This window comes from Bidens hawaiensis, unplaced genomic scaffold (assembly GCF_021521415.1).
Source record: "Bidens hawaiensis isolate Kalapana, Puna unplaced genomic scaffold, B.hawaiensis_p1.1 tig00419488_1, whole genome shotgun sequence".
In the NCBI taxonomy this organism is placed as follows: domain Eukaryota; kingdom Viridiplantae; phylum Streptophyta; class Magnoliopsida; order Asterales; family Asteraceae; genus Bidens; species Bidens hawaiensis.
The window spans coordinates 61311-88618 of record NW_027504876.1 but is presented as its reverse complement, the minus strand read 5'-3'; the positions used below and the strand labels follow the sequence as shown (position 1 = coordinate 88618).

The window sequence follows — 27308 nt, the reverse complement described above, 5'->3', positions numbered from 1 at the left end:
TTTGCGTAACAATATCAAGATGTATAAAATGGTGTACCTCCTAATGAGTTAGAGGGTTCAAGTCTTGTAATGGACATTAGCGAGTACAATTATATGGTGTGTTAGTCGTTCAAAGGACTTTTTTGAGCCACATGCATATAAAAGCAGATGGGGCGTGACAAAATCTTTGTAAACTCAAAGTCCTCTCTCTCTCTCTCTCTCTCTCTAAATGGGAAAAACACCATGTTGTGAAAAGGTAGGGTTGAGAAGAGGAAAATGGACAAGTGAAGAAGATGAGGTGTTGATTAAATACATTCAAGCCAATGGTGAAGGTTCTTGGAGGTCTCTACCTAAGAAGGCAGGTATGTTTTTATTTAGGGTCGTTATATTCAAACAAACACCCCTCTGGTGTGTTCACAACTCTATACGGCTCTTATAGGGGTTATACGAGTCGTATAGTACTCAAATGACTGACTAATGTACGGAGGGGGCATGACGATAACTTTTTCAATCTATGCGGGTCGTATAGCCGCTATACGAGCCGTATAGCTGGATTCAAACAGATGACACTCTCCGACACAAAATGATAAAATTTTGTATTTGTACGGCTCGTATAGCCCCTATACGAGTCGTATAGACAGACACCTGATGATCAAATAACCTATGTGGTGTCAGAATAACCTACGCCTTATATTTATCTATGTTTGTTATAAGTTGATATTGTAAAGATTTGAATATGATATTGTAAAATTTTTACTCTATATATCGACAATCGAACAATGCGACTAACAGCATCTCTAACTTTCACATATCTGTTGTCAAAGTCAATCTCACACTAATAAAAATGTAACTCTGTCTAACATTTTTAAAAATAAATAAACAAAATTCGTTTATTTATAGAACCTAAACATGTATAAATTAGAACGTGTTGGAATGTGTAGGTATGTTTTTTTTACACAGCCTGCAAATGCGTAGGTATAGTTTGAAAACGAAAAAAAACATGAACAAATTGATTAGATGCTTTTTGTATGTATATAGCATAGACATTTGTATATGAGAAGTGAAAGTTTATAAATATTGACCTTTGATAGAAAAAATGAGTTCTTCTCTTTACATATATATAGATACGTACATCTATTCTTGTCAAACTGTTTTTATATATCTTGTTTGCTAATATACTATTTTTGGATCTTCAAAAGGATTACTTAGATGCGGGAAAAGTTGTAGGTTGCGATGGATCAATTACTTAAGAGAGGATTTAAAACGAGGCAATTTTACTCAAGAAGAAGAAGAAGTCATCGTCAAGTTACATAGATCTTTGGGTAACAGGTTTGTGAATAAAAGTTCTACAAATGTTTGTAATCAACTGTAGTAAAGAAACTAGAGTGTTGTTTGGTTGCCTCTTAATGATTCATAACCTCTTAATGGTTAAGAGGTAACCTTAAGTCTGAATGGTTTAACCTCTTAGAGGTTAAACCATTCAGACTTAAGGTTACCTCTTAACCATTAAGAGGTTATGGACCATTAAGATGTAGTCTCTTAATAACCATTAAGAGGCTACCAAACAACCCCTATAGTATAGGTTTAAACATACATCCGAACAAAACAACCAGTACGTTTTATTTTAACCACAGCCTTTTAAATTGGTTGTATAGGTGGTCGGCTATAGCTAGTCATTTACCTGGACGAACAGATAACGAAATTAAAAACTACTGGAATTCTCATTTGAGTCGCAAAAGTTACATGTTTTTCAAAACTAAAAGCGACTCAATACCCTTGGTCCAAACATATAACATGAACAATCGAATGAAGCAAAGACTCGGTCGAGTGAGTCGATGCTTTGCTAAAAAATACAAACACCATAGAGTACTGTCACCTGATCCTGCCATGCAAATGGGGAAATTTGATGGTCAAACAGTGGAAAACAATTCATTACGTTATGTTAATGAAAACATGAAAGAAAATCAAATTTGTCCAAATGAGATTAGCATGGCAGAAAATGATGAATTAATGGACATGAACTTTGTTTTAGAAGATGATGCCATGAATTTAAATGGAATATTGTGGGATTATGATGAGGGTCAGATAGGAAAAGGTTTGACAGAAGTAGACTTTGACAATACCAAGATGACTGCATGCAATGGGGATGGTTTAGAAGATAAAAACATTAGATCAAATTCATCACAACTTATGGGGTTTTGTTTTGATGGAGATTTGGTGAGTGATTTAGAGATGGGGCTTGGATTTGAAGGGATTAATATTTGTGATAATGTTGATGATCATGATGATATGTTTCTCTGGGGATGGGATTAACTATTAAGGTGGCTTTTCGAAGCTCTTATGCTGAAGCTGAGCAAAATAAGCATATATGTGTATGAGGCTTAATAATGGATCATAACGTTTTCTTTTTGTTTTACATAGTTCTTCAATATTATGGTGTTATTAAACCTTGGATCGGTTTTGGTTGCATTTGGTTTTTATTTGTGATATTTAGTAAAGGAAATAGTATTTGTGTGATTGTTGCATTTTGTATTTTTGATGATAAAAATAAGATCCTCGCAAGATACATTGAGGCTTGTTCATTTTGTATTGTGTTGATTTTTGTGTAACCAAGTAAATGTAAATACCAATCTCACGGGCCACCACTAACTTTGGCCACGGAGGCGAAACAAGAAGAGAAGGAAAAATTCAGAAATATTGGCATTGTTAGAAATATTGGGCGTACCTTTCAACAGTAATAACATCTATAACAACAAAATTTACAATCCGCCAGAAGACCCTTGTTTTCTTTGACAACAAAGACCTCCACAATTCCACAAAGCGATCATCTCACCATCCACATCTTCATCTAATTTTACATTTATTTAATATAAATCAAATTACTTTTAATAGTTTTTATTTGTTTTATATTTCATATATTTAAATAATAGATTATTAATTAAAATTAAATTAAAGAAATTCAAAACAAGCATTATGTTAACAACATACTGAAAAATAAATTTTAAAAAAAAATTCATTCAATGATAACAAAAAAAGATAGATAAAACAATAAACATTCATTAAGCTAATATAATAAATGATGCTAGACTATCGCGATTTAGTCAAAAGTATTAAAATTAGTGTTCCTAATCATCTAAGCAAGCTAGGGTAAGTAGGGTGTCGAATCACGAGTAGTATGTGGTCAGTGTAATGCAAAACTGATTCCTAACATTATGAAGTCACTATAAGCAGTGCTGATCACACTAGCAAATGAATTTGGTTTTATAATAAACAAAAAAGTAATTAAATATTCAATCAATCAAACAAGTAAATCACAACCGGGAATTTAAGTAAGCAAGCTAACAGAAATCTCATGCAACTTAACAGATTAACTATCTTGTGTCAACTATAGACTGACTACGGTTAAACCTTATGCATCCACGATCGCTAACACACGGCACTGGTTATCAAACGGTCCCTGCCAGTGTGACTCAACTTAGGGCAAACGTATACTTTCTCACAATTAACTGGTCAAAACAATCCTACAAACAATTATTATAGCAACCGACAAACTAATCGTTCTAATCGACAAAAACCTAAACCGACTGAATGTAAGAACATACTAAACATCAATACTCATATATTAACATCAAGACAATTACAACTAGTTGTTCTAGTACATGAGAAATAAACTGAAAGATTACAAACTATACATCCCAGGTATGACTCAAAGGGTCTAGCCGCGTCTCGGCATCTCTTTGTCTTCGATTATGATGTTATAGAACATATATGAGGCCTTGAGATGATTGGAAGTGATGGTAGGCTGCTCTCCTTCTCTAAAACTGCTTTGGAAACTGAATGATGTCGTCTAGGGTCGTCAAAAACGTAATATATCAAAAAAACCCTAAATTTCCCGACTGTGGGGACCATCGCGTAGTGCGATGGTCATATGCCCATTCCATCGCGTAGCGCGATGGAAAATAACTTCATTTTTGGATTCCTCTCGTTGAGAAACCCAAAATTCATATATCACGGGTTCCGTAACTCATTTTCTAGCCCAGGATATGCTCGTTTTACTTCGTGGTCGCTTTTTGTGAACCCATCTTGTTCAGTTTTAGCATCGGCTTTAGATTTCTCATCCAACCTCTTCTCGAATCCTTCTAACACTTCCCAAGACTTCAACTTATGCTCCGGTCTTTCCGAGATATCATTCCATGCTCGTCCAAGTCTCCAATTTAACATCTTTAACGATCAATGACCTGAAATACAAAAGCACATTTGAAGTACCAAATTCTAACAATATACTAAATAAACTATATAATTAACACACTAATATATATACAAAGTACCCGAACATCAATAAACTACATGAAAAATAAAAAGAATAAACACACAACAGATCATAAAACACAGTTAAAGATGGTGATTGAATAAAAAAACACCTCAAATCCTTTGAACGCTCACCTTCCCATGGGCCTTGGTTCCTCAAATGTCACTTAAGTTCGCTGTCATACTCCATCTCCAGATTGTCTACGTATACCTCTTTCGGGTATATGACTTTTAGAAAAATTCAAATTTATTTGAACAAATGTATCGAAATAAGTGTTTAGTTATCATGTCTCTCAACTCTCTTGCAATTTAGTTTTGAATAAAATCGGGTCACATACATGATTCAGGTTGATCCCATACTACTTTGTGATCTACACGACTACACCATGTCTCTTGACAAAATCAACTTAAACAAAACCTTAGTCGATGCTTGTTACCATGGTCAGTGACGGATTCAGAAAATTTTTCGAGTGGGTTCACTCGTTTTAGATGCTCTAATTTCACAGGGCCGGATATAAAATTTTTCGGGTCGGTTCGACGGTTCGGCTTGGGTCGGGTAAGGTTCATCACACAATAAAATTACGATACAATAGTAAAAAAACATATTTAGAAATGAAAAAACAAAAATAAAATCATGTTGATACCTCTTGGCAAACTTTGACAAGTTTAGTTTATTAATTATATACACTAAAATTGTGGCTATCCATTGCTATTGCATCTCTGAACAAGTGGTAATGACCCTATACTAACACGGTTGCAGTGTACATTTCTAAAAATGTATACAAACTAAATTCTCTGGAAATATATACAAACTAAATTATGCAGTAATGACTTAAGTCCTATATAGTTATCATTTCAGCAATATATCTTAAAAAAAATAGAAAACATGCTAAGAGAGAGATTAGAACCCGGGTTCCTATAGTTACAAAGCAAAGACAGAACCAACAGAGCATTTGATCTTTTTGTTTATAGGTTCACTCTATATTTATTTATGGGTTCCCTGCAGCTTTTTATATAAACGTTCTACTAAAAATCCGAAACTCAGTGGGTTCACGTGAACCCGGGTACCTATAACGTAGATCCGCCCATGACCCTGGTGGTGTCCGTACCCTTTTGGAAGTCAAAAAATTATATATACACTAATGATGAACTAGTGAAAAGAATTTGGAAACTAGAGATCAAACAAACAAGATAATAGAATTTAGATCTAATCCCCCTTTCCAGTTAGAGTACAATGATGTAGTTAAAAATATTTCCAACGTGAGTCGAGCCTGTTGAAAGTTCTTGGAGGTGGACTATGGTGGATTGTACTATTAGAATATGAATTAGGCCCATGTTATTTGTTGTATTTATGTTCATTGGGCGCTTAAGCCAATCAATTTAATATTTTTTTTTAATTATAAGAGATCGAAACATTCAAACATTTTTATTCAAACATTTTTATTGTATTAGAGCTATCTCTGATGCAACCCTAGTTTCGACATATGTCGTAATTATGAGAAAATTCTCAAAATGGCCTATTTTGGAAATAGATTCTAATTTTGTCTCCCAAACTTAATAATTCCAAAAATATCCTCTTTTAACTCATCTTTGACCATGCATTAAGAAATCTAACACGTCTTTAACGACGGTTAGCGTAACACGTCGTCAAAGACGTGTTAGTTTCCTAACGCATGGTCAAAGATAAGTTAGGCCTCCAAACACATGGTCAACGACGTGTTAGCATCAAACATATAGTCAAAGACAAGGTAGCCTTTCATTTGTTTGTTTTTTTTGTCGTTGACCATGTGTTTGGAGGCCTAACTCATCTTTGACCATGCATTAAGAAATCTAACACGAGGATTTCCTAATGCATGGTCAAAGATGAGTTAGAGGAAGACATTTTTAGAATTATTAAGTTTGAGGGACAAAATTGAAATCTCTTTTCAAAATAGAGCAATTTTGAGAAATTTCCCCGTAATTAAACTGCCTTTGCCATCATCCATTGATCCATAATTCATCAAATTCAAATGTAGTCAACTCATGAATATTATGTTTTCAAGAAATGGTTGTTTCTCACGAAACTTTCAAGCAATGTTGGTTGGCATTCATTATCAAGGTTACAAACATTTACAATGAAGGTTCTATGAAAGACCCTCCGAATGTTTTCTTTAAATAATTACAATCAAACCTTAAAAACATTAATATTATTCATGAATCACCACCAAACCTATTAATTTAAAATTATTTTATGAATATTAATATTTGATAACCATAACCTTAAAAACTATTATCATTATCATTATCATTTTTCTCATTAACCGTATTACAAACAATTTTTATATCGAATGATGATATTTTTAAAAGGGTGTATTAAAAATATGAGATATAGATACGTGACCTGTTTAGATCCTGTCATATTATAATTATGAGGTGGCAAAAGTTAGCCCTGCCCTGGCACTCACCATACTTTCAAGTGGTTGCAGATATTCAAATTCGAATTTCAGTGGCACACCTGTAAATATCTCGTTAAACCACGCCTTATTAATTTGTTTCTTATTCACTTATTTGGGATGAGTTTATTATTTGGACCTTGTAGTTAACCATTGTTTGCCTTTTGGCATCATACTTCCCATTCATATCAATTTTTATCATTGTTAGAGGTTTCATATATTTATATGAGTGAGTTTTGTAAATTATATGGTATGGTTATGAGTAGATAAGAGAGAATATGTTAAATGGAAAGATTAAAATAGATTTCTGTTCAAATCGTATAATTTTTTAATATTTTATGAAAGTTGTGAGTGGAGGAGAGGAGAATAAATGATGATGAATATATAAAAATATTATTTAGTTAATAAGAAAGAAAAAATATATTGATTTTTAATTTAATTATGAATTTGACAAAGAATGAGCTGAGAATGCTCTTCACACCTTCCTCAACAACCAACTGATGATCATCATCGTCTAACTTTTTAGCCATTATGGTTGTTTTCGCATCACCTAACTGCTACTATCTTTATTTTTACTAATTTTGAATCTTTTGTTCTTTAATAATTTTTCAAAAGTAAAAATACATACCCTAACCTTTTTGGAAAGAAAGAATACCATAACTTAATGATATCATGCTTTGATTAAGATTACCAAAATAATTCTTAATCATGAAGAAATAAAAATTACACCAACGGTCCTTTGTATTAAAACTTATCACAATTTTAATTCACTTTAAAATAATATTCTAAATAAAAAAGGACACTCATCATTTTGCAAAGCTTAGCATCCTTATTAACGTTTGTTCAAATGCATATCATTTATCAAAACCAAACCCTTATATAGATTTTATCCCCCGTATTACAGGGGTTGTTTTAAATTTTTCGTTTTCAATATTTATACACGTCTATTTGGATTTTAATTTTATTTATTTTAAGAAAGTTAATAGTTAATATACTTGAGGTTTAATGATGAAATGGTTTCACAAATAAATGATATGTTATAATCCGGTTTAAAAGCTATATGGGTTTGGTGATACCCATTTATTTTCTTTATTATAAAATTGTTTATTAATTATAAATAATATCTTTTTTTAAATAAAATAGGATATTAACTTTTAGTATATCCCTATTTTATAGGATTTTCATATCAAATATTTGATGAGATTAATTTTTAATATAATGAGATGTTATAACCCGTTTAAGAGCTATATGGGTTTGATGAGACCTTTATCCTTGAATCCGAGTCAAATGCGTGAGAGGCCTTCATTTACAAATAAAGTAATCTGATGGCTTGAGATAATGGTTGTTTTACATATTTCGTTTTTTAATATTTACCTTTTGGATTTTAATTTTCTTTATTATAAGAAAGTTAATAATATATTTAGCGATTGATGATGAAAGGGTTTCATAAAAAAATGATATGTTATAACTCGTTTAAAAGCTATCTAGATTTGGTGACCCATGACCCGCTTATGTTTTTTACTATAAAATTGTTTATTAATTATAAATAATATCTTTTTAAATTGGATATTAAATTTTAGTATATCCCTATTTTATAAGATTTTCCTATCAAATAATTGATAAGATTAGTTTTTAATTTAATGAGATGTTATAACCCGTTTAAGAGCTATCTGATTTTGGTAAGACCCATACCTATGAATTTGGGTTAAATCAATGAGAGGACTCAATTTAAAAATCAAACAATCTAGTGGTTTCTATAAAAGGGGGGAGCAACTACATCGCGACACATAGAATTTTAGGGTTTTCAATTATATATATTATAGATTTTATAAATAGGGATCATAATTTTAGCAATAAAAAAATAAAATAAAAATGCCAATTATATCGCCCAAATGGTTGATGTGAAACACCCAAGTATTTAAATTAAAAAGAGAAGTCTCGGGTTCAAATTCTAATTGTGACAAAAAAAAAGGTTACAGGTTGGGAAAGATTTTTTCACCGACTTTTCAAGGGTGGTCTCTAGGTAGGAACTAATGGGCAGATCGATGCACGCGCTTCCCTTCATAGACGTGCCAACCTATCACATATTCACACCACCATGTACTCGGGATGGGTCAGTGATCCAAACTGTCATTCAAAAAGAATATCTGAAACGAAAATTATAACAAAGTATGAGGACCAACACCTCAAATTACCAAAAAGTCCACTTACTTTATTTGAAATGAAAACAAATAATCATAATGTCTCATTTCATTTAAATAATATTACCATTCATTCAAACCCACTCCACGAATTCGATCCTCCCTCTTCTCTCTCCGTACAACCGGCCGTTCTTCAGGTACGTTCCAACTCCGTTCAATCCAACAATAATCTCATCAATTCATCCAATTCACACACGTATTAACCAAATCCGTACAGTTATACCGATCAATTTTGGTTTAATTATGTGTGTTTGCATACCTAGGGTTTTGAATTAGCAATCGATCATGTCTCTGAGACCTAGCGCACGTACGGAGGTTCGCCGGAACCGTTACAAGGTGGCGGTTGACGCGGAGGAAGGACGGCGGCGGCGGGAGGATAATATGGTTGAGATCCGGAAGAATAAGAGAGAGGAAAACTTGTTGAAGAAGCGGCAGTTGCTGTCGTCATCACAGCCGTTGACTGGTGCTGCTGTTCAACCGTCGTCAGTCGAGAAGAAGGTATTATTATTATTATTATTATTATCCATTGTTATTAATGTGAATATGATATAACTAGACTCAGGCTAGGGTTATCTGGTAGCTTTAGAGCTTCATTGTGTTTGTTATATTTAAGTGGTTTATTATGAAGCTATTGTTATTATTGCTATTATTGTTTGTTGTTGTTGTTTTCTGCTTGTTATTAATTTTGGTATGATATAACTAGACACGAGGCTTGTTATTGAATAGTTTTACGAAGAAGAAAGTTACTAACACTATTGGATTTAATACGTGTTTAGATGCATATGATTTTCTGGATTAATTCGATCGGTTTATTAGTAATCTTATTATTGTTTTCAGCTTGCTATTAATGTAAATGTGATGTGACTAGACATGAGGCTACGGTTATCTGGTGGATTTATAGCCTTATTGTGTTTGCTATTGCTTAGGTTTATTATGAAGAAAGTTATAAACATTATTCAATTTAATACGTGTTTGTGTTTAGAACCTTAGATGCATATGATTTGCTTGATTAATTGTATCGGTTTATTAATGTTAATATAATTATTGTTTTCTGCTTGTTATTAGTATAAATGTGATATAACTAGACATGAGGCCTGGGTTACCTGGTAACTTTATAGCCTTATTGTGTTTTCTATTGAATAGGCTTATTATGAAGAAAATTATGAACATTATTTGATTTGATACGAGGTTCTGTACTGTTTGATTTCCGTTGATGTATGAGTTGATATTTAGATGCATAGAGTTTGCTGGATTCGGTGTATAGGTTTACTGATACTATTATTATTTTTAGCTTGGTATTAATGTGAGTTTGATATAGCTAGACATGAAGCTAGGGTTATCTGGTAGCTTTCAAGTCTTATTGTGTTACTTTGTTATAATGATTAGGTTTATTATGATGAAAATTTATAAATTATGTTTCTTATTTTAATGATACCATTGGATGCATATTATTTGACACATATATGTGATTATTCTACCTCTTTTTTTCTAATTGTTTCAATTTTGATTGCTGTAATGCTGTATTAAGTACTCTTAATATAATTTAGCATCATGTTATTGAATTTGCTATATCTATGTGTTTGATTTATTTGTTTTTCTTTGCTCTATTCAATGCTCTTTGTATAGTTTAGCATTATGCTATTGAATTTGACATATCTGCGTGTTTGATTTACCTTTTTTGTTCAAATTCTTTGAACATTGTTTGCTGTATTCATTACACTTATGTAATTGAAAATTATATTATTGAATATCAATAAGTTGAATCGTTGTTATATCATTGCATGTACGATGATATTATGGATACATTTTGTTTGTCACGTGAACTAAAAATTGGTGTTAACTGAATTGCAGCTAGAGAGTCTCCCGTCTATGGTTGCGGGAGTTTATTCCAATGATAATAATTTGCAGCTGGAGGCGACTACTCAGTTTCGTAAACTGCTTTCCATAGGTATATACAACATACATAATGATTTTTCAATTGCAAGAAGCATACTTTTTTTGTAGATCTGATTAATTGAGAACTTTGTTTTCCAGAACGGAGCCCACCAATAGAGGAAGTTATACAATCGGGTGTTGTGCCTCGCTTTGTTGAGTTCTTAATGAGGGAAGATTTTCCACAGCTTCAGGTAATGTTGCTTGTTGTTTTATTTTAAATCTTGTGTATTTTTTCTTTTTATAATCTGAATATTATTTTTGGCTTTTTGCTACAGTTTGAGGCTGCGTGGGCACTCACAAACATTGCCTCTGGAACCTCTGAGAACACAAAGGTTGTCATTGATCACGGGGCGGTTCCGATCTTCGTCAAGCTTCTAGCTTCTCAGAGTGATGATGTGCGCGAACAGGTAACACTTGGGTTCAGCTAATTTGTCGTAAAACTGGATATAATTTTTTAAGAGGGTATTTGACCACCTTTTTGTTCCAGGCTGTTTGGGCATTGGGAAACGTTGCTGGTGATTCTCCGAGATGTCGGGATCTTGTTCTTGGTCACGGTGCTTTGATTCCTTTACTTTCTCAGTTAAATGAGCATGCTAAGCTTTCCATGCTCAGAAATGCTACCTGGACATTATCAAACTTTTGTAGAGGAAAACCACAGCCTCCATTTGAGCAGGTAATTAATATTACTTGGTTTTGTGCTAAAATTGTAGTTCTTTTACACCTGTTACGAGGTACTGATTTTTTTTAATCAATATAGACAAGGCCTGCTCTTCCAGCACTTGAGCGACTTATTCATTCAAATGATGAAGAGGTGTTGACCGATGCATGCTGGGCTCTTTCTTATCTTTCTGATGGTACCAATGACAAAATTCAAGCTGTGATTGATGCCGGTGTCTGCCAACGTCTTGTTGAGCTGCTGCTGTGGGTCTTGGTTCATGTTTTTGTTTGATCGATGATTCATACAGTAAAATAAACTTTTTTTTTTCTTCTGATTTGTAGTCACCCGTCTCCTTCGGTACTCATCCCTGCGCTTCGAACTGTTGGGAATATTGTCACGGGTGATGATCTACAAACTCAGGTACAGTCTTCAAAGAGTTTGTGTGTGTTTTTTGGAAACATGCTAGTTGCATTTGTTTGGGAATTAAAAGAGTTTGTATGCGTTTTTTGGAAACATGCTTGTTGCATTTGTTTTGGAATTAAATGTTAATATAAAGGATACTGTAGGTCCTGAGTATGTAGATGGTCTTGTGAAGTGTTAACTATTAAGTTAAATCATATGTACAGTAGGTATTTTTATAATTATAGTTTTATGTGGTTTTGTTATACAACTAAGGCTCTGGCACTTATTCTTTTTATATGACTACATAAGTAACCAAAACTCTTTACCTTTATTTTTTCAGTGTGGATATAATTTCATATATAAGTCCTAGGTTTTGCTACACAAACTGTTAGGCAACTAACTAAAATGATTCATTGTTCATCTGGGTTCAGATTATAGGGTTTTAGCTTTTTTATTTTAGATAGATAGTCTACAATTGTGTTGACACACTTATTGAATTTGACAGCACATTATTGAGCGAGGTGCACTTCCTTGTCTGCTGAGCTTGTTGACTCACAACCACAAGAAGAGCATCAAAAAGGAAGCCTGCTGGACAATCTCGAACATCACTGCTGGAAACAAAGAACAGATACAGGTAAAGTATTCTGCAAACTTATATACTTGAATAAGTGCACTGAATACCAATTATCCGGTCTACATTTCGGATATAAAAGTCTGTTTTGGATAATTTCAACCCGGCCAGTTACCCAGCCTAGAGGTGTGCATGGGCTAGTTTTGGGCTCAAACCGAACCAAAAAAAATAAAAATCAAAATATTGGTTTTTTAAGTTTTGAAAATCGTTTGGTTTTATTTTTTTGGTCTGGGTTAGGTTTGGTTTCTGTTTTTTTGTTTTACAATGTCTTGAAATATTTGGGCCGAAAAGAAATTGGCTTAAAATAAATAATTAATTTTTGCTTAAATCTTTTTGTTAATTAATGATTAATTGATTATTATACATTTCTGGCTATTTATTAAATACTTATAAATTACTTAAACATCGAAAAATAAATATTAATACATTTGTTTCAGTTATCGTTTTCTGTTAGGTTTTACTTACATGCAAAACTGATGCAATTGAACCAAAAATTCTGTTTTTACGAATACATAAAACTAATCTGTCTGTTTTTGTCTGGTTTTGGTAATTTCGGTTCCTTTTTTTGTTTAATCTTATGCAAAACCAAAGCAGACCTGGAATTCAGTTTTTAAGAATATATAAGACCAGACGGTCAGTTTTTATTTGGTTTTTTCCGTTTCATGCATGCTTTGTTTGACCTACTTATTTTGCCACATGGAATATAAAATGCCAAATTTCTGTTAAATAGAGATATTTACAATGGTTTTAACGGTCTTTGTTACAACATACAGACTGTGATTGAGGCTGGATTAATCGGTCCACTTGTGAACCTGCTGCAAACTGCTGAATTCGATATTAAAAAAGAAGCCGCATGGGCGATATCAAATGCCACTTCTGGTGGCACCAACGATCAAATCAAGTAATTCTATTTTCAGCATCTTTTACAGTATCACACCTTTAAAATAATCGACAACAATAGAACTCATAAAATCGTACCATGATTTATTTGTTACAGGTATTTGGTTAGCCAAGGCTGCATAAAACCTTTGTGTGATCTTCTCGTATGCCCTGATCCAAGAATCGTGACTGTGTCTTTAGAAGGTCTCGAGAACATTCTGAAAGTAGGCGAGGCGGAAAAGCAAGCTGGTAACACGGGTGATGTTAATTACTATGCTCAGTTGATTGATGATGCTGAGGGGTTAGAGAAGATTGAGAATTTGCAAAGTCATGATAATAATGAGATTTATGAGAAGGCGGTTAAGATTCTTGAGACTTATTGGCTGGATGAGGAGGATGAAAATGTGGCTGATGGTGGTCAGACTAGCTTTGACTTTACTGGAAATAATGTTCAGGTTCCGTCTGGTGGATTCAATTTTAGCAGCTGAAGGTAATTACTATTTGTGTTATTATATGCAAATTTATTTTAACTTTTAAGCTCTTAAGAGTAGATTACGGAGGAGCATGATGTGTGGTTCAGGTAAGTTAGAAAGACCGAAACAGATGGTATTCAAAAAACCCAAAAACCATTTTTGTTTTTGAGTTGGTCTGATCCAAAAACCAACCTCTACACGCCGACCCATTTTCTCAGTTTTTTGTGCATTTTTTATATTAGAGATGTGTTAATTATGGTTTAAGTGACAATTATTTTTGAACAATAATTTAAGTTTTACAACATACGAATTGAGGGAGTGAAAGCGTGAATGCATTAAAAGTAGACTATGATTATTTGACCTACTTAATTTGAAGCTGCAGGGTTTTGAAGGTATGATGAAGTATGTTGGTGGCGTCAAAGGTCAAGTCCGGTTAGGTCGGGTTGAGTCATCGGGTCAGGTCAGGTCAGGTCAGGTCGAGTCGTCGGGTCAGAGCATCTCGTGTCAGGTTACAGAATGGTCGGGTCAAGTCGTCGGGTCAGAGCATCTCGTGTCGTGGGGTTAAGACTGGTTGGGCCAGTGGTCTTTGTTTTGAAGGGATGAGAAAGGTGGGTCTGTCGGTTCCAGTATACGAAGGGGTTGGCGAAGGTTTTTATTTAGCGAGTCGGTGGGTAAATTGTTTGGTTGATACCTTAAGCAGCTGGAGGTGGTTATGGTTATTATTTCGTTTTAGGGTGGGTTTAATAGTTACAAATATACAAGGAGTCTCATATTAATTTTGGGTTTTTTATCTTTAATGTTTTTGGACACGTTTGTTCTTACACTGTGTCGGGCGTTGCTAGTGTTTTACGTTTTTATGTTTTTGAGTCTGGACTCGGAAGTGTTTATGTTTACTGTTCTTTATGGTTTTGTCGCACTTTATGGGAATGTGTTCTTTTTCTTATTTGTTTGTTACATGATTTGAGACTAAAAAGCAGTTTCTTTGTGTAATTACCTTTGTTTACAAGCGAATGTGATTAGTTACTACGTTTTTTGTATTCGAATGTGGTTTGTTGCCCATTATATATAGTTGGTGTGACTATAATCACATGAGATTATCACATGGTTTGAAATGTATTAATACTCCCTCATCAGTGTGTAGAACCGAGCATCTAAATCCTCCCTGTTCTGAAAACATTCTATAATATTTAGATGACAAAACCTGTGGACCACAGGCTTTGGTGATTCTAATTAGAAGTTGTAGATGACAAAACATGTACAAAAATGAGAAGGAATGACCAAACAAACCATTTCCCCGTATTCATATCAATGCCAAAGGAAGATTTAAAAGGTGGCCTATAGGGTAATAGGTATTTGGACAGTTTTCGGATATAAACAAGTCTAGCTTACCATAACACGCTATAATTGCTACAAATTACGTGAGTGGTTAAATCGACATTGGTATTTTTTTTACATCAAATATGTGCACACATGTCATCTATGAAACACTTTCTACAGTCTGCTAGACAAAAGAAAATACTAATTTTGTAATCATGCGTGTACATCTTGTAATCATAAACTTATTTGGAAATTATATAGGGTTCTACATTAAATATGTGTGCAAAGCGTTTTCGAAGTAGAGGGTTATACGCTTAAGTTAATATATGAAAATAAGAAATACACGCTAGTTTTCTCACCCTTTTTTACTACGAGACAAGCAAACTCTAGTTGTAAGTGCAGTTCGAGCTTAAATTTTAGCTTGGTAAAGGATCTTGAGCATAAGGCTGAGTTGAACCTGTTTCAACTCGAACTTGGCTCGTGATCATGTTTTGTTATTTCTATAATTCTAGATGAGTCTATGACATTAGTTCTTACCTAGGCGTTCGTTTAACCTTTTCGACTGATGATGTACGAATTAAACCGGTCTTGAAATTCTACAATAATACCTGCATCCTTAGGCTTTAAACGCTATGTAATGCAAGTTTCAAGAAAAAAAACGTATAATATTATAAAAATAATTATCGTCTGTATTTATGGCTTAGAGAACAAATTGATGAGACTTTAATGATTTTAAAGTAGGGAAAATCACAAAAAAATCTCCAATAAATTAGCAAGGTGTCTTGGCTGGTAAAAACCTCCAAATCAACCAATGTTTAATAAGTCTCTTTTGGCATATTTCAACTTTGGCGCAACGTATTTCATTCTTCTCGCGGCAAATCCATTTTTCTGCGTCGAATGAAAATCTGTTGCGTGATGCGTCAAGTCAAAATATGTTGGTATAGGCTTGGCCTGTAAACGAATCCAACGTTCAACGAGTCGCTCGGTGGGAAGTTCGTGTATGCATGTTCGTTCATTTAATAAATGAACTTTAACAAAAAGTTAGTGTTCATTTAGTAACGAACGAACATGACATGTTTCGTTCGTTCATTGATGTTTGTTTATGTACATTTTTTTATGAAATGTTAGATAAATCATCTACTTAATGTTTTATATTTTATTCGTTTGTGTTCATTGACATTTGCTTATACATGTTCATTTATCTTTGTTCAATTATGTTCGTGAATAGTTCACTTAGATTTTAAAGGAACAAGCATAAATGAACACAAACATGTTTTTTTAAACAAACACATACACAAATATTTGTCTGATTAAGTACTCGTGTTCGTTTAAAGTTAAATGAACGATCACAAACAAGCACATGCTCATGATCATTCAGCTAGTTTATAGGTTAATGTTGCGTTAATGTAGCAAGGTGTGCCATATGGAAGCTTTTGATTGGCTGAAACACTTTCGTAACTAAAAATAAGAAATGTCAAATAAAACTCCATACTATCCCAAGACTGCATAAATAAAACTTATAGTAGATCCTCAAATCTTTGCATAAAACCAAATTCACAATCCTAGAAATCATACTTCCCTGCTCGTTACTACAGGTTCGAGTTTTGATGCTGCCTAAAACAGTCAAAAATTTCAACACACATAATGCTTCGCATATGGTGAGTCCCGTCTGTAATATCATCATCATCATAATAATTATGTGTAGCAACAACCATATTCACAACATCAATATTATTAAGCTACCGGAGTTTCAAGAAATCTTGTACTTTTTGGCCGGAAGTCAAGCTATGTACACCAACTAAAGTACAGAGTACATGTCCTACTTACACTGGCAAATCATCCAACGCGTACCCATCAAACCCAAACTCGTTTTCCAACTGTCTAACACCTTTTTGCTGCAGCATAACAAAATCAATAGCTAGCGTTTACTAATCGTTTTTACTATGAAACTGAAATAACCAACGTAACAAAGCCGAAAAAACCAACGTAACTTAACTGAAATAACTGAAACCAACCAAAAGCGACAGTTTGGTTTATGTTTTTTCAAAACCCGGAACTTTTGTTGGATTTATGGATTACAGTTCTAATTTATGAATGCTAAATAATTTATAAAAAGTTAACAAATTATGTAGGCTAAAACATTTAGACCTAATCACTTAAAAGAAAAAAACTTTAGATAAAAACTTTAACGCCCAAATTATTATTTTGTGCCATTTTTGTCAGCCCAAAATTTTCATGCCCAAAATCACCAAATGACAAAACCGAAACGAACCCATTTCGAAACTGAAAACCAGAAAGGTTGAAACTTGAAACTGAACGGTTTTTAAAAACCCAAAACCGAATTTTCGGTTATTGGTTCAGTTTGAGCCCAAAATTAACTCATGCATACCCCTAACTTTACATCCGTGAAGGGTATTTTAGTCAATCTACTAGGTTTCGAAACATACTTGTTTTAGGATTGCAGCCAGGAGATCATCTTGACCATACTGTTCGGAATACAAAGTATTATGAATGCGTCCATCACTATAGCTTTCGGTCTTGATATAAGTGTTACGTTGTTGACCAGCGTTTGACCCGTTAAGGTGAGTTCTATTGTCAACCGCAGGGGAAAACATCACCTTTCCACCACCTAAATTATGGTTCTGCCCTCCCATTTCTGTCCCCGAGGAACGGGTGTGTTGAAGCAACAACGATGACTGGTCATAGGTCAAACCCGAGTCTTGTAAACTCCACTCGCGAGTTTGACTCAAATCATTGAAAACATCATAACTTGGAGCCATTCCTCTCACTGAAACCTTGGCGTCTAAGTTCCTGTCTCCCGATGACGTGGGTCGAACATTTGGATTTCCCAAACTACCCCCGAGAGGGTAACTATTAACGGGTGAGGCTTGTGAAACAGATACCACAGGATTGTACACCTTTGATGACATGTCAACCGCTCCACGCGTCAACATATGAGCGTTTGTATTCGACTGAACTTGATGTTGACTTTGACCGCCCATTTGAATCAGAACTTGATTGTTCATGCTCCCGAAAGAATGCTGACCGGACTGATGCAAACTCACGAACTGCTTTGGTTCAATGTTTGTAGGAATCCCGGGAAGTAAATTCATCTGCTTGCTATTATTGTTAATATTACTAGTAATATTATTAGTATTACTGTTATTGATATTATTATTATTATTATTATTATTATTCAGTTGTTGACTTTGTACTTCTGAGTATCTTGACTTCGGGTTTTCAAAGCTAAAGATATTTCTTTGATCAATGACCGACTTTGAATTATTTGATCTCCCGAGAGCCACGGCTTGGAGAGTTGCAAGGCTTTGTAGAGGAAGTTGACTGAGTTGACCACTGGCGGCCAGGGCTTGAAGATCAAGCCCGTTTAGTGACGACATTGGCCCGTATCCTGCATCTGGGCCACCCATAAAGCCCGAGTTCATCCCGCCTGGAAGCTGGGACCCGCTGAGTCTTCTAAGATAAAGACGGTATTTCTGCACCAAATTCTTGCAGTTGTGAGGAAGAAAGGTCTTCAATGCATCACATAAAAAGTCAACAATGAACAAAAAGTCAAAATTGAAAAAACGCAAGTTGTTTTCGTTATGTTTTTTTGAAACCGCCATGTTATGGAATAAACACTACCATAAGGGCTGCAGGGTCATTTGTTGATACTTATTACAAAACAGCGTCACCCTGCGGCCCTTAATATATTTAGAACTATTTATTCCATAACACGTTTGCAACCCGTTTTACTTGATAAAACCCGAAAAGAAGTTTTACTTGAAGGTGACTCGCAACGTTTTCTCGCGTTAATCCTGGGACATTCATCAGCTCCAATATCTTCTTCGGGACCGCTTCTGCATTCATTCAAATTCAACAACACAAATGACCAATAATTAGTAATTTTACATGAACAAGTTAAAAATAAAAAACGAGTAAAGAATTTTCATACTATCGATTCCAAGTTGATTAACGGCTGCAACAAACTGTTGATGAAGCTCAACCGACCAAACAACCCGAGGCTTCTTCAAAGAAGAAGAATCGTCTCTTTCTTCAGCTTCATCTTCCTCATCTTTCCGTCTTTTAGTGTTTTTCCAATTATGCCCATCATTTGCAGAAGACGAGTAGTCGGGTTCTTCAGGCGCTTTCTGCTCGTCAGCACTTGCCGACTGGTCAAAATCTTTCCACTCGTGCTTACGTCTTCGAACCACGTGTTGCCATATGTTACGCAACGCTTCGATACGAACGGGCTTTATTAGATAATCGCACGCCCCGTGTGTAACGCCCTTCATAACTACACTCTTGCTGTCATCCGCCGACATCACTGTAACAAGGGTAAATCGGTCAAATCACAGAATCTTGATCCAGCTAATCAGGTAACCAAAGTATCCAAATATCATTAAAAAGTCAAATATGGAATAGTTGACTTACTGATAACAGGAAGATCCATTTCAAGCCCAATATGTTCAAGTAGTTTGAATCCATCCATATCAGGCATATGAACATCACTAATCACAACATCAAATCCATTTTTATTTTCCCTTAAATATGATAAAGCCACCTCAGCTCTGTTACATTTAGTCACTTTGCAACATTTTAAACAAAAAAAAAATCAAAATTCAACAATTTTATATCATACAAGAAGATTATAACTAATCAATAACTAAATCATGACCAGCATGAACTAATAATTTAAAGTAAAAGAATGTTAAATTAAGTTGAAAATCAAGTACAAGATTTGTGAAATATTCACAAATCTGAAAGCTTTATTATAATTATGAACCATAAATCTAAATGGGTTTTTGATTATAACAATTTTCTACCACAAAGTTTTTATCTTGATGGAATATTATAGATATAACAGTATATTAAGCAAAAATAATAATAATAATAAAATTAATAACAAAAGTTAAAAAAAATGATGACATCCATAATACAAAAACTGAAAATCAACAAAAAGGGTATAAAGATTTAGCAATTTAAGGTATAAATCACCATAAAAAAACAAATCTTTTTTTTTCACACAGTGAGTGTGTATTTGGTGTGTGTTTGCATGTACCTTCATAACTGCAGTGTCTAAGCATCTTTTCCAAGATCATGAGACAAGTTGAGTCATCATCAACTACCAGCACCCGGAGACCCGCCGGAAACTGATCAGAAACACCACCGTCGCCGGCGCCGGATTTCCAAGAACCACCGCTTGAACTGGGCAGCATCTGTTTGTTGTTATTTATTAATTTTTCCGAAAATAAATACTCAATCACAACAGTAAAAATATCATTTTATGAACCAAACCCAAATTTTTTAACTGTTTTGGATGAAAAGATTAAAACCCAGTTCAAGAAAATTAACAAAAAAAGAAACTGATTTTTTTTATTTTTTTTCTTTTTAATAATTTTGTTTTTGGGGGAGATTTGGGTTATAGAGAGAGGATGAAAGAGGGAAGAAATTATTACTTGGGTTTTATGGGATTTATTTATATTAGGAAGCACATGGTTTTGTGCTTCAATTTCTGATTTTTTTTTATTTTTTATTTTTTGCTTTTTTTTATTTATTGATTTTGTGAGTTTAATAATCTTGTTGATTAGAAAGTGGGTCTTTCCTTTGAGTGTGGATCCAGCTCATGTATGATGTTATCTAACCCATGCCAGCCAAACACATATCACATGTGCATACATGTCATGCATATATAAATTATTATATAATTTAATTAAAGTTAGATTCATTGCATTTCAATGTTTATTTATTTTTCATATATTTAAAGTTGACTTTAAAAAAAACTCAAAGTTTGTAGTTTTTTAAAGTTGACTTTAAAAAAAATTATCTTGCTAGAGACTCAAACTTTTTAAAACAATACTGATAGTCTCTATTTTCCACTAAGAAGCAATATTCTTTTGTCCTTTTCACCAATACACAAAGTATTTGGAATTGGACAATTGAGCGAGGTTTCCGATTTTTTCACATTACATTCAATTCGTTAATTTATTAACTTAGTTGAACTTTTAACGCTAACTCAGAGGTATTTTGGTCTTTTTAATTTCATTATTCTACAAATTGGCAAAATATCAATATTGAACAAGTTGACATAATACTCGCAACTCATAAGTCGCAATCGTCTCTAACTTTTGGTTTCAGCTCTATTTAACTTACATTCGATTTTATATGAAGATTATTATCATTCCTACAAGTTGTGGTAGTATGGGATTTAATGATGCACAAGTTCCCAAACTACAAGGTGTACCCCATCCACATATTTGTGCCATGAGTAGCCATTTGTTGTCGAAAAGATAAAAGTAGAAATAATATCAATGCATACAAGAATATTTTTAAAGAATGTGCCGAAAAATCATAACAGTCCACCAGTGAATGAATACCAAATTCTTTTATTCATCTAGAATTAGATTCTTTTAACTTATGTAAATTATTCACCTACAACATTTTTTCTGATGCCAAAGTTGTTGCAAAAGAGTTTAAGGTACTATTTGTTTTTTTGAAAAATGCTTGTGTATGTTTTTTTGTCTGCGTCGTGTAGATCACACGCAAACATTGTCATATGTAGACTGTTTGTTTTCTCGAAACGTTTCGTTAAAAAACGTATGCGCAAGCTCTTCTTTGTGCAGACTTGGTCAATCCACTTCTGAGATTTTCTGTGGTCTGTAAAGGATTAAAACATCACATCTATCAGCACCTACTGTCCACCACCACCGTCCGCCACCTATCACCACCGTCCACCACCACCACCACCAATACCCACCGTCCGCCGCCACCCACCATCACCGTCTACCACCCATCATACACCACCACCGTCTACCACCATCAATGTCCACCACCCACCACCAACCACCAACACCGCCACCATCCACCACCGCCCGCCACCATCCACCCACCACTACCACTATCACCATCCAGCACCACCACCACCCACTACCATAGTTTCTACACCACTATCAGTTTATTTTAGCAATCTACAGACATTAAAAAAAACAAACAGTATTCTTCTTGTATACTACAGAGGTTTTGTTCACATTTTCTTCTACAGATGTTTACAGATGTGGTCCGTAAACTATAGACATTTTACCTCTGAAAAACAAACAGCACATAAGTCTCCTTTCACTATATTTTTACAAATTTAAAAGGTATTATTATAATTTTTTTTTCCAAATGTACATGCTTTTCAAATAAGACATGCAAAAAGAGCCCTAGCCCGGTGGGTATACACCAAATATTAGATGACCATGCCCATTACTTGTAATTAGGGATGAACTCGGTACCGTACCGATATGGGTATCGAAAATCACAAATTCTTGGTACCGGTACCGAAATATTCGGTTCGATACCGGTACGGTACCGGTATTGAAGGAAAAAATTTGGGAAATACCGGTACCGCACCGTACCATCCCGAAACTCAAAACTTTGGTACTGATTCGATATTGACGGTACTACTCATCCCTACTTGTAATCTAATGGGTATTGAACCGGGTATGAGATCAGTTTTAAGTTTTCTCCAAGTTAACTTTTAATTATATGTTAATGTATTAAATAACTAAGAATTCGAAATGTTAATAGTTTTTGTAAGATATTTAAAAGTGAAAACGAATTATAATTTTTTGTAAAATGAGAAAAAGTGTGAATGTGATGGTCACTAGCCTTATTGTCAACTTCTTTGAGATGTATTTCTCAATGTTCAGCCACACTCAACTATTTTCTCAAGTGGTTAATTGCCAAACAAATAAAATCGTCACATCTCCATCCCATTAATCTATTCGTCAACTTAAGAAAAGTGACCAATGATGATTTTTATACCAAAGGAATCATGTGTGTATCGTCTTATATCTTATACTAGTTTGAGTTCCCCGTATTGCAGTTTATTTAGGCTTTTATTTTTAATTGTTTTACTATTTTATATTTTGTAATGTTTGTTTTATGTTTTAACACAGTTTTGTTTGAATTTAATACGTATATATTAGTTTGTTATGTTCATTATATTTTTTAACGTTTGGGCTCTTTCAATTGAGATGTGTAGATTTTTTAGATTTTTAACGAACGAATATAAACACGAATATGTTGATTTTTTAAACGAATAACATGAACAAAAATAGTTGTCTTATGAAAAAGGGGTGGTTGATGTAGGTTATGATGGTGGTTGATGCATGAGATCAAAGGTTAACGATGGTGGTTGATAATCGGAAGTTAACCAGTGATGAAGATGATAGACTGGCAACTGAGAATATGTAGATGAGAGAAATTAAATTATGATTTGACGATGAAGATTTAACAAATAAATGAGATGTTATTACACGTTTAAAGGCTATTCGAGTTTGGTGGGACCCATGCCCGCGACAATTATTGTTTGATGATTAAGGAGTTATTTTACAAATAAATGAGATGTTATAACACGTTTAAGAGCTATCCGGGTTTGGGGAAACCCAAGACCCACGAAAATTATTGTTTAATTATGAAAGTGTTTCACAAATAAATTAGATGTTATAATCCACTTAAGGAATATCTGGGTTTGGTGGGACCCATACCCGCGAATTCGGGTCAAACGCATGGGAACCTCAAATCACAAATCAAGTAATCTAGTGGCTTGAAAGAGGGTGACGAGCAACCGAAGAATGACACATAGAATTTTATGGTTGACATTTATATAGATAGATAGATATATTATATATATATATTAAAAACTATGGGAAGACTCATGTACAAAATAATCTTAGCGTGAAAACGTAGGAAACAATACCAATCTACAAAAAAAATGAGAACGTAGAAAACAATATCAATATATATAAGCAATGCTTTATAATAACAAAGAAAAAGCATAATAATAACAACAAAAGAATCAAAATTTGCAACAAAATAATAACAGCAAATACTTATAACAACATAAAAAAAACCTAATAATAACAACAAAATGTAAATCAACAAATAGTTATAACGTCTCATAATTGGAAATCAGCAAATACAAAGAAAAAATAACATCAAACAATTATTAAAACCAACCTAATAATAATAACAAATTAATTTTCACTAAGAATAAAATGTGTTTAATCCTAGAACTTAAAAACTATATGTTGGTTGTCTCATAAACTTTACTATTCATAAAATAAACCAACTACATTTTACATCTGTACAAAGCATTTCAAAGTAGTTGCAATTTAACTCAAAAATTTTGACATATTTTGTATCATTCATATAATTAATGTTTGACATATTTTCATGAAACCAATGCAACATGACTATTTATATTTACGCTCTAGTATAAGTTTCGTTGAAACTGACTCGGACCAAATATAATATATATTTTAACTTTTCTTTTTTCACATTGTAATGCTACTATAAATTTCAAATACAAACATCAATATAAACATTCAACACTGACCTCACGCAACGCACGATCAAAACAAATGGTTAAATATAATATTTATTTATTTTTCTTTACGACAACTTAACTTTGCATAAATACATCCTTATTTCTATCTACATTGTAACGAGCGGACAAACTTTAATAACTTTATGTTTTATCAACGTCCCATTGCGACGCCAAGTTAACATGTATCACGCTCCTGCTGCAACGCGCGAACCGTTTACTAGTTGTTTCAATTTGCAAATCAAATACCATCCAAGTTACATAATAACCCTAGGAGGTTTTGACTCTTGAACCCAAATTTCTTCATTTTGACAGTTTTAAGTTTCAAAATTTTCATGAATTTTCTCTATCTAAATTGATTATACTTTATTATAAAAACATATATATTGTGAAATTTAATAATTCCTGTGTTTATTTAACCATTTAACTTGGTTTTATAGTTTGAAAATTATAATTTATAAAAGTTCAATCTTATCTATCAAATCTAGACGCTCTTTATAAGAAATGAGGGTTTGATTCATTTTCGAAGTTCAATCTTATAGACTTTTGGGGTTTAATAGTGTAATAATAATATATTAATAGTATTAATATTTAATAGTGTAAAGTAAGCAAAATTCATGATCTACAAAGCTGCCTTATCTAATCAAAATGAGCATAACTTTCAATTCATTAAGAGTTACTAGACTTGTAAGATGTAGCTAAAAAGAATCTCAGTGAGCGGCATACATACATACATAAGAAGCCTTCAACCATCAGGCCCGGATTCCATCACCCAAAGCCTCGATTTTGGCATTGACGATTAACCCGAATTTTAGTTATTTACCCTATTTTCTTTTTCACGGTAAAAACAAGTAAATCAGGAATTCCATTAAATTTACACAGCTATTTAGACTTTAATGTCATTTATAAAATGGCAATTTGAACTTCGATATTTGACACCACCCGTCAAAGTTAAATTTCCTTACAAAAACACATTGTATTGATTTTCTCTTTCAATAATCTGTTCTATTTTAATAAAAACTATTATCTTTTGTTTTTCCGTCTTGATGTGGGAGGTTGATAATATAGTGCGAATCTCAAAGGACATCATGCTGATAAAGTGACGTGTTCTTCAACCGAATGGCCGTAAGTTTAAATCATGCGTAATGCATGTGTGATGATTTTAGGATCGAGAAGAGCAAGTGTAGAATACATAGTGTGTACTTGTGTAGTTGTGTAGGTAATCGGTTCTTTCAATTAATTATGTCAAATCGAACGAACACTGCAATCGTTATTAGCAGAGTGAAACAACAAAACATCAATTGCCTACAACATCATTAAGGATAGATAGGTCGTTCAAGGAATGACCAATAAGTTAATGTCCGGTTCTATTATTTTTACCACAAACCAACAAAGTCTAAAAATAAATTAATAAATGATAAATCAAGTTAAGCAAACCTTGTTCAGTTTGTCCTTTCTAATGTGGTGTAGTGGTAGGAAGTTTGACTTTCTTAATAGAGACATAGGTTCAATTCTCACTGATAACACTTTGAGGGAACATTGGTGGCTTAATGAAGGACGGCTAGGATCTTTGTGATCTTCAGTTCGATCCTGAGGGCATCCGGGTTTTACCACCAGTGGGTCTTTGGGTGGGTGGGTTTTTCCCGGAACTGGATATAACTTGGAGACGCTTAAGGGCTCCGTACGGCTAGGTTGGGCCAGCTGACGGTGGCCTTTAGCCATTGAGTTACCCCGTACAAAATACCCAGACATTTTATGTTTGTTGGTCATTAAAAAAACAAACCTTATTCAGAAAAAGAAAAGAAAAAGAAATAAACAAAAATGGAAATCGGATAGACACGTGTTGATGTACTTATTTGCTATAGGTTGGACCCACCACACCCTAATAAAGGTACGGGGTAAGTTGGGTCAACACGGATGATGACGTGGAACGGACCCATTATTTCATTGGCCACTGGGACCCACTAAGTTCACTGTCACGGACTTGCCATCCTTATCAAAAGTTCAAAACCCTCAAGACATGAGTTGGCAATTGGCAATCTGCCTACAACCTTCTTTATTAAATAAAAAGTTATTTACTTCTTTTTAAGGAACATGTTTTTTTATCATTAACTATCATTTTTAAGTGTAGGAAACTTTTGTTACGAAGCGCTAGTGTCCTAACTTGTTGCATGTTTGTCTATACATGTTAGATCGCTCGCTATGGGGCGTCTAAGGGGGCAGTCTGGGGCGTGGTAGGAGGGGGCGTGGAAGGGAGGGGTGTGGATGGAACGGCTGGCGTGAAAGAGGGGAGAGTTGGTGGGCCACACTCCAACGGCTATTTTGACCGTGTATAAAAAAAATTCAATTTGACCATTTTCTATATAAATTCAAACAATTTTTCATTTTTACTCAAACAAATCTCAAATTTTCACACTATCATTTCACTCTCAAATTTCCACAACCATGAATCCGAGCTCACACTCAAACCCAAACCCGAAAACAAGCTCGAGCTCAAACCCGAACCCAAACCCAAACCCGAACCCGTGGGATCCGAGTCAAATGTGGTGGGCTAGTTTGCTCTCAACTACCAATGACCCTAATAACCCTTTCTATGCCAACCAACATCGATCCGTAATGCCTTCACCCATGCAACCGTTTACCCCTGACATGCTTTTTCGACCGCCAATGCCGTATATGTTTTTATTTTTATTTAAATTTAATTTAGTATTACTATATCATTATTT

General features: G+C 33.9%; 2 protein-coding genes and 1 pseudogene across 6 annotated transcripts; 2 read left to right on the top strand and 1 right to left on the bottom strand.

Moving 5' to 3' along the window:
- Positions 1-208: 208 nt before the first annotated feature.
- On the top strand, positions 209-2292 carry LOC143609053 (transcription factor MYB12 pseudogene; annotated as a pseudogene).
- A 6685-nt stretch (positions 2293-8977) lies between these two features.
- Positions 8978-14680, top strand: LOC143609051 (importin subunit alpha-2-like). Of its 5 annotated transcripts, none has more exons than XR_013149366.1 (13): positions 8978-9057; positions 9184-9418; positions 10772-10868; positions 10955-11046; positions 11131-11262; positions 11343-11528; positions 11613-11776; positions 11855-11933; positions 12421-12549; positions 13320-13447; positions 13544-13915; positions 14281-14378; positions 14441-14680. XR_013149366.1 is itself a non-coding variant. In XM_077083917.1 (12 exons), the coding sequence occupies exons 2-11, from the start codon at positions 9206-9208 to the stop codon at positions 13911-13913; spliced, it is 1590 nt and encodes a 529-aa protein (XP_076940032.1). In that variant the 5' UTR covers positions 8978-9057; positions 9184-9205; the 3' UTR covers positions 13914-13915; positions 14275-14381. The 5 variants fall into 5 exon arrangements, 1 of the variants encoding a protein (XP_076940032.1); XR_013149367.1 differs by having other exon boundaries at positions 14281-14381; XR_013149365.1 differs by having other exon boundaries at positions 14275-14378.
- A 2064-nt stretch (positions 14681-16744) lies between these two features.
- On the bottom strand, positions 16745-20493 carry LOC143609050 (two-component response regulator ARR2-like). Its single transcript, XM_077083916.1, has 6 exons — positions 20275-20493; positions 19647-19799; positions 19168-19539; positions 18996-19072; positions 17659-18709; positions 16745-17133 (listed from the first exon to the last, which is right to left on the bottom strand). The coding sequence occupies exons 1-6, from the start codon at positions 20429-20431 to the stop codon at positions 17039-17041; spliced, it is 1905 nt and encodes a 634-aa protein (XP_076940031.1). The 5' UTR covers positions 20432-20493; the 3' UTR covers positions 16745-17038.
- Positions 20494-27308: the final 6815 nt, after the last annotated feature.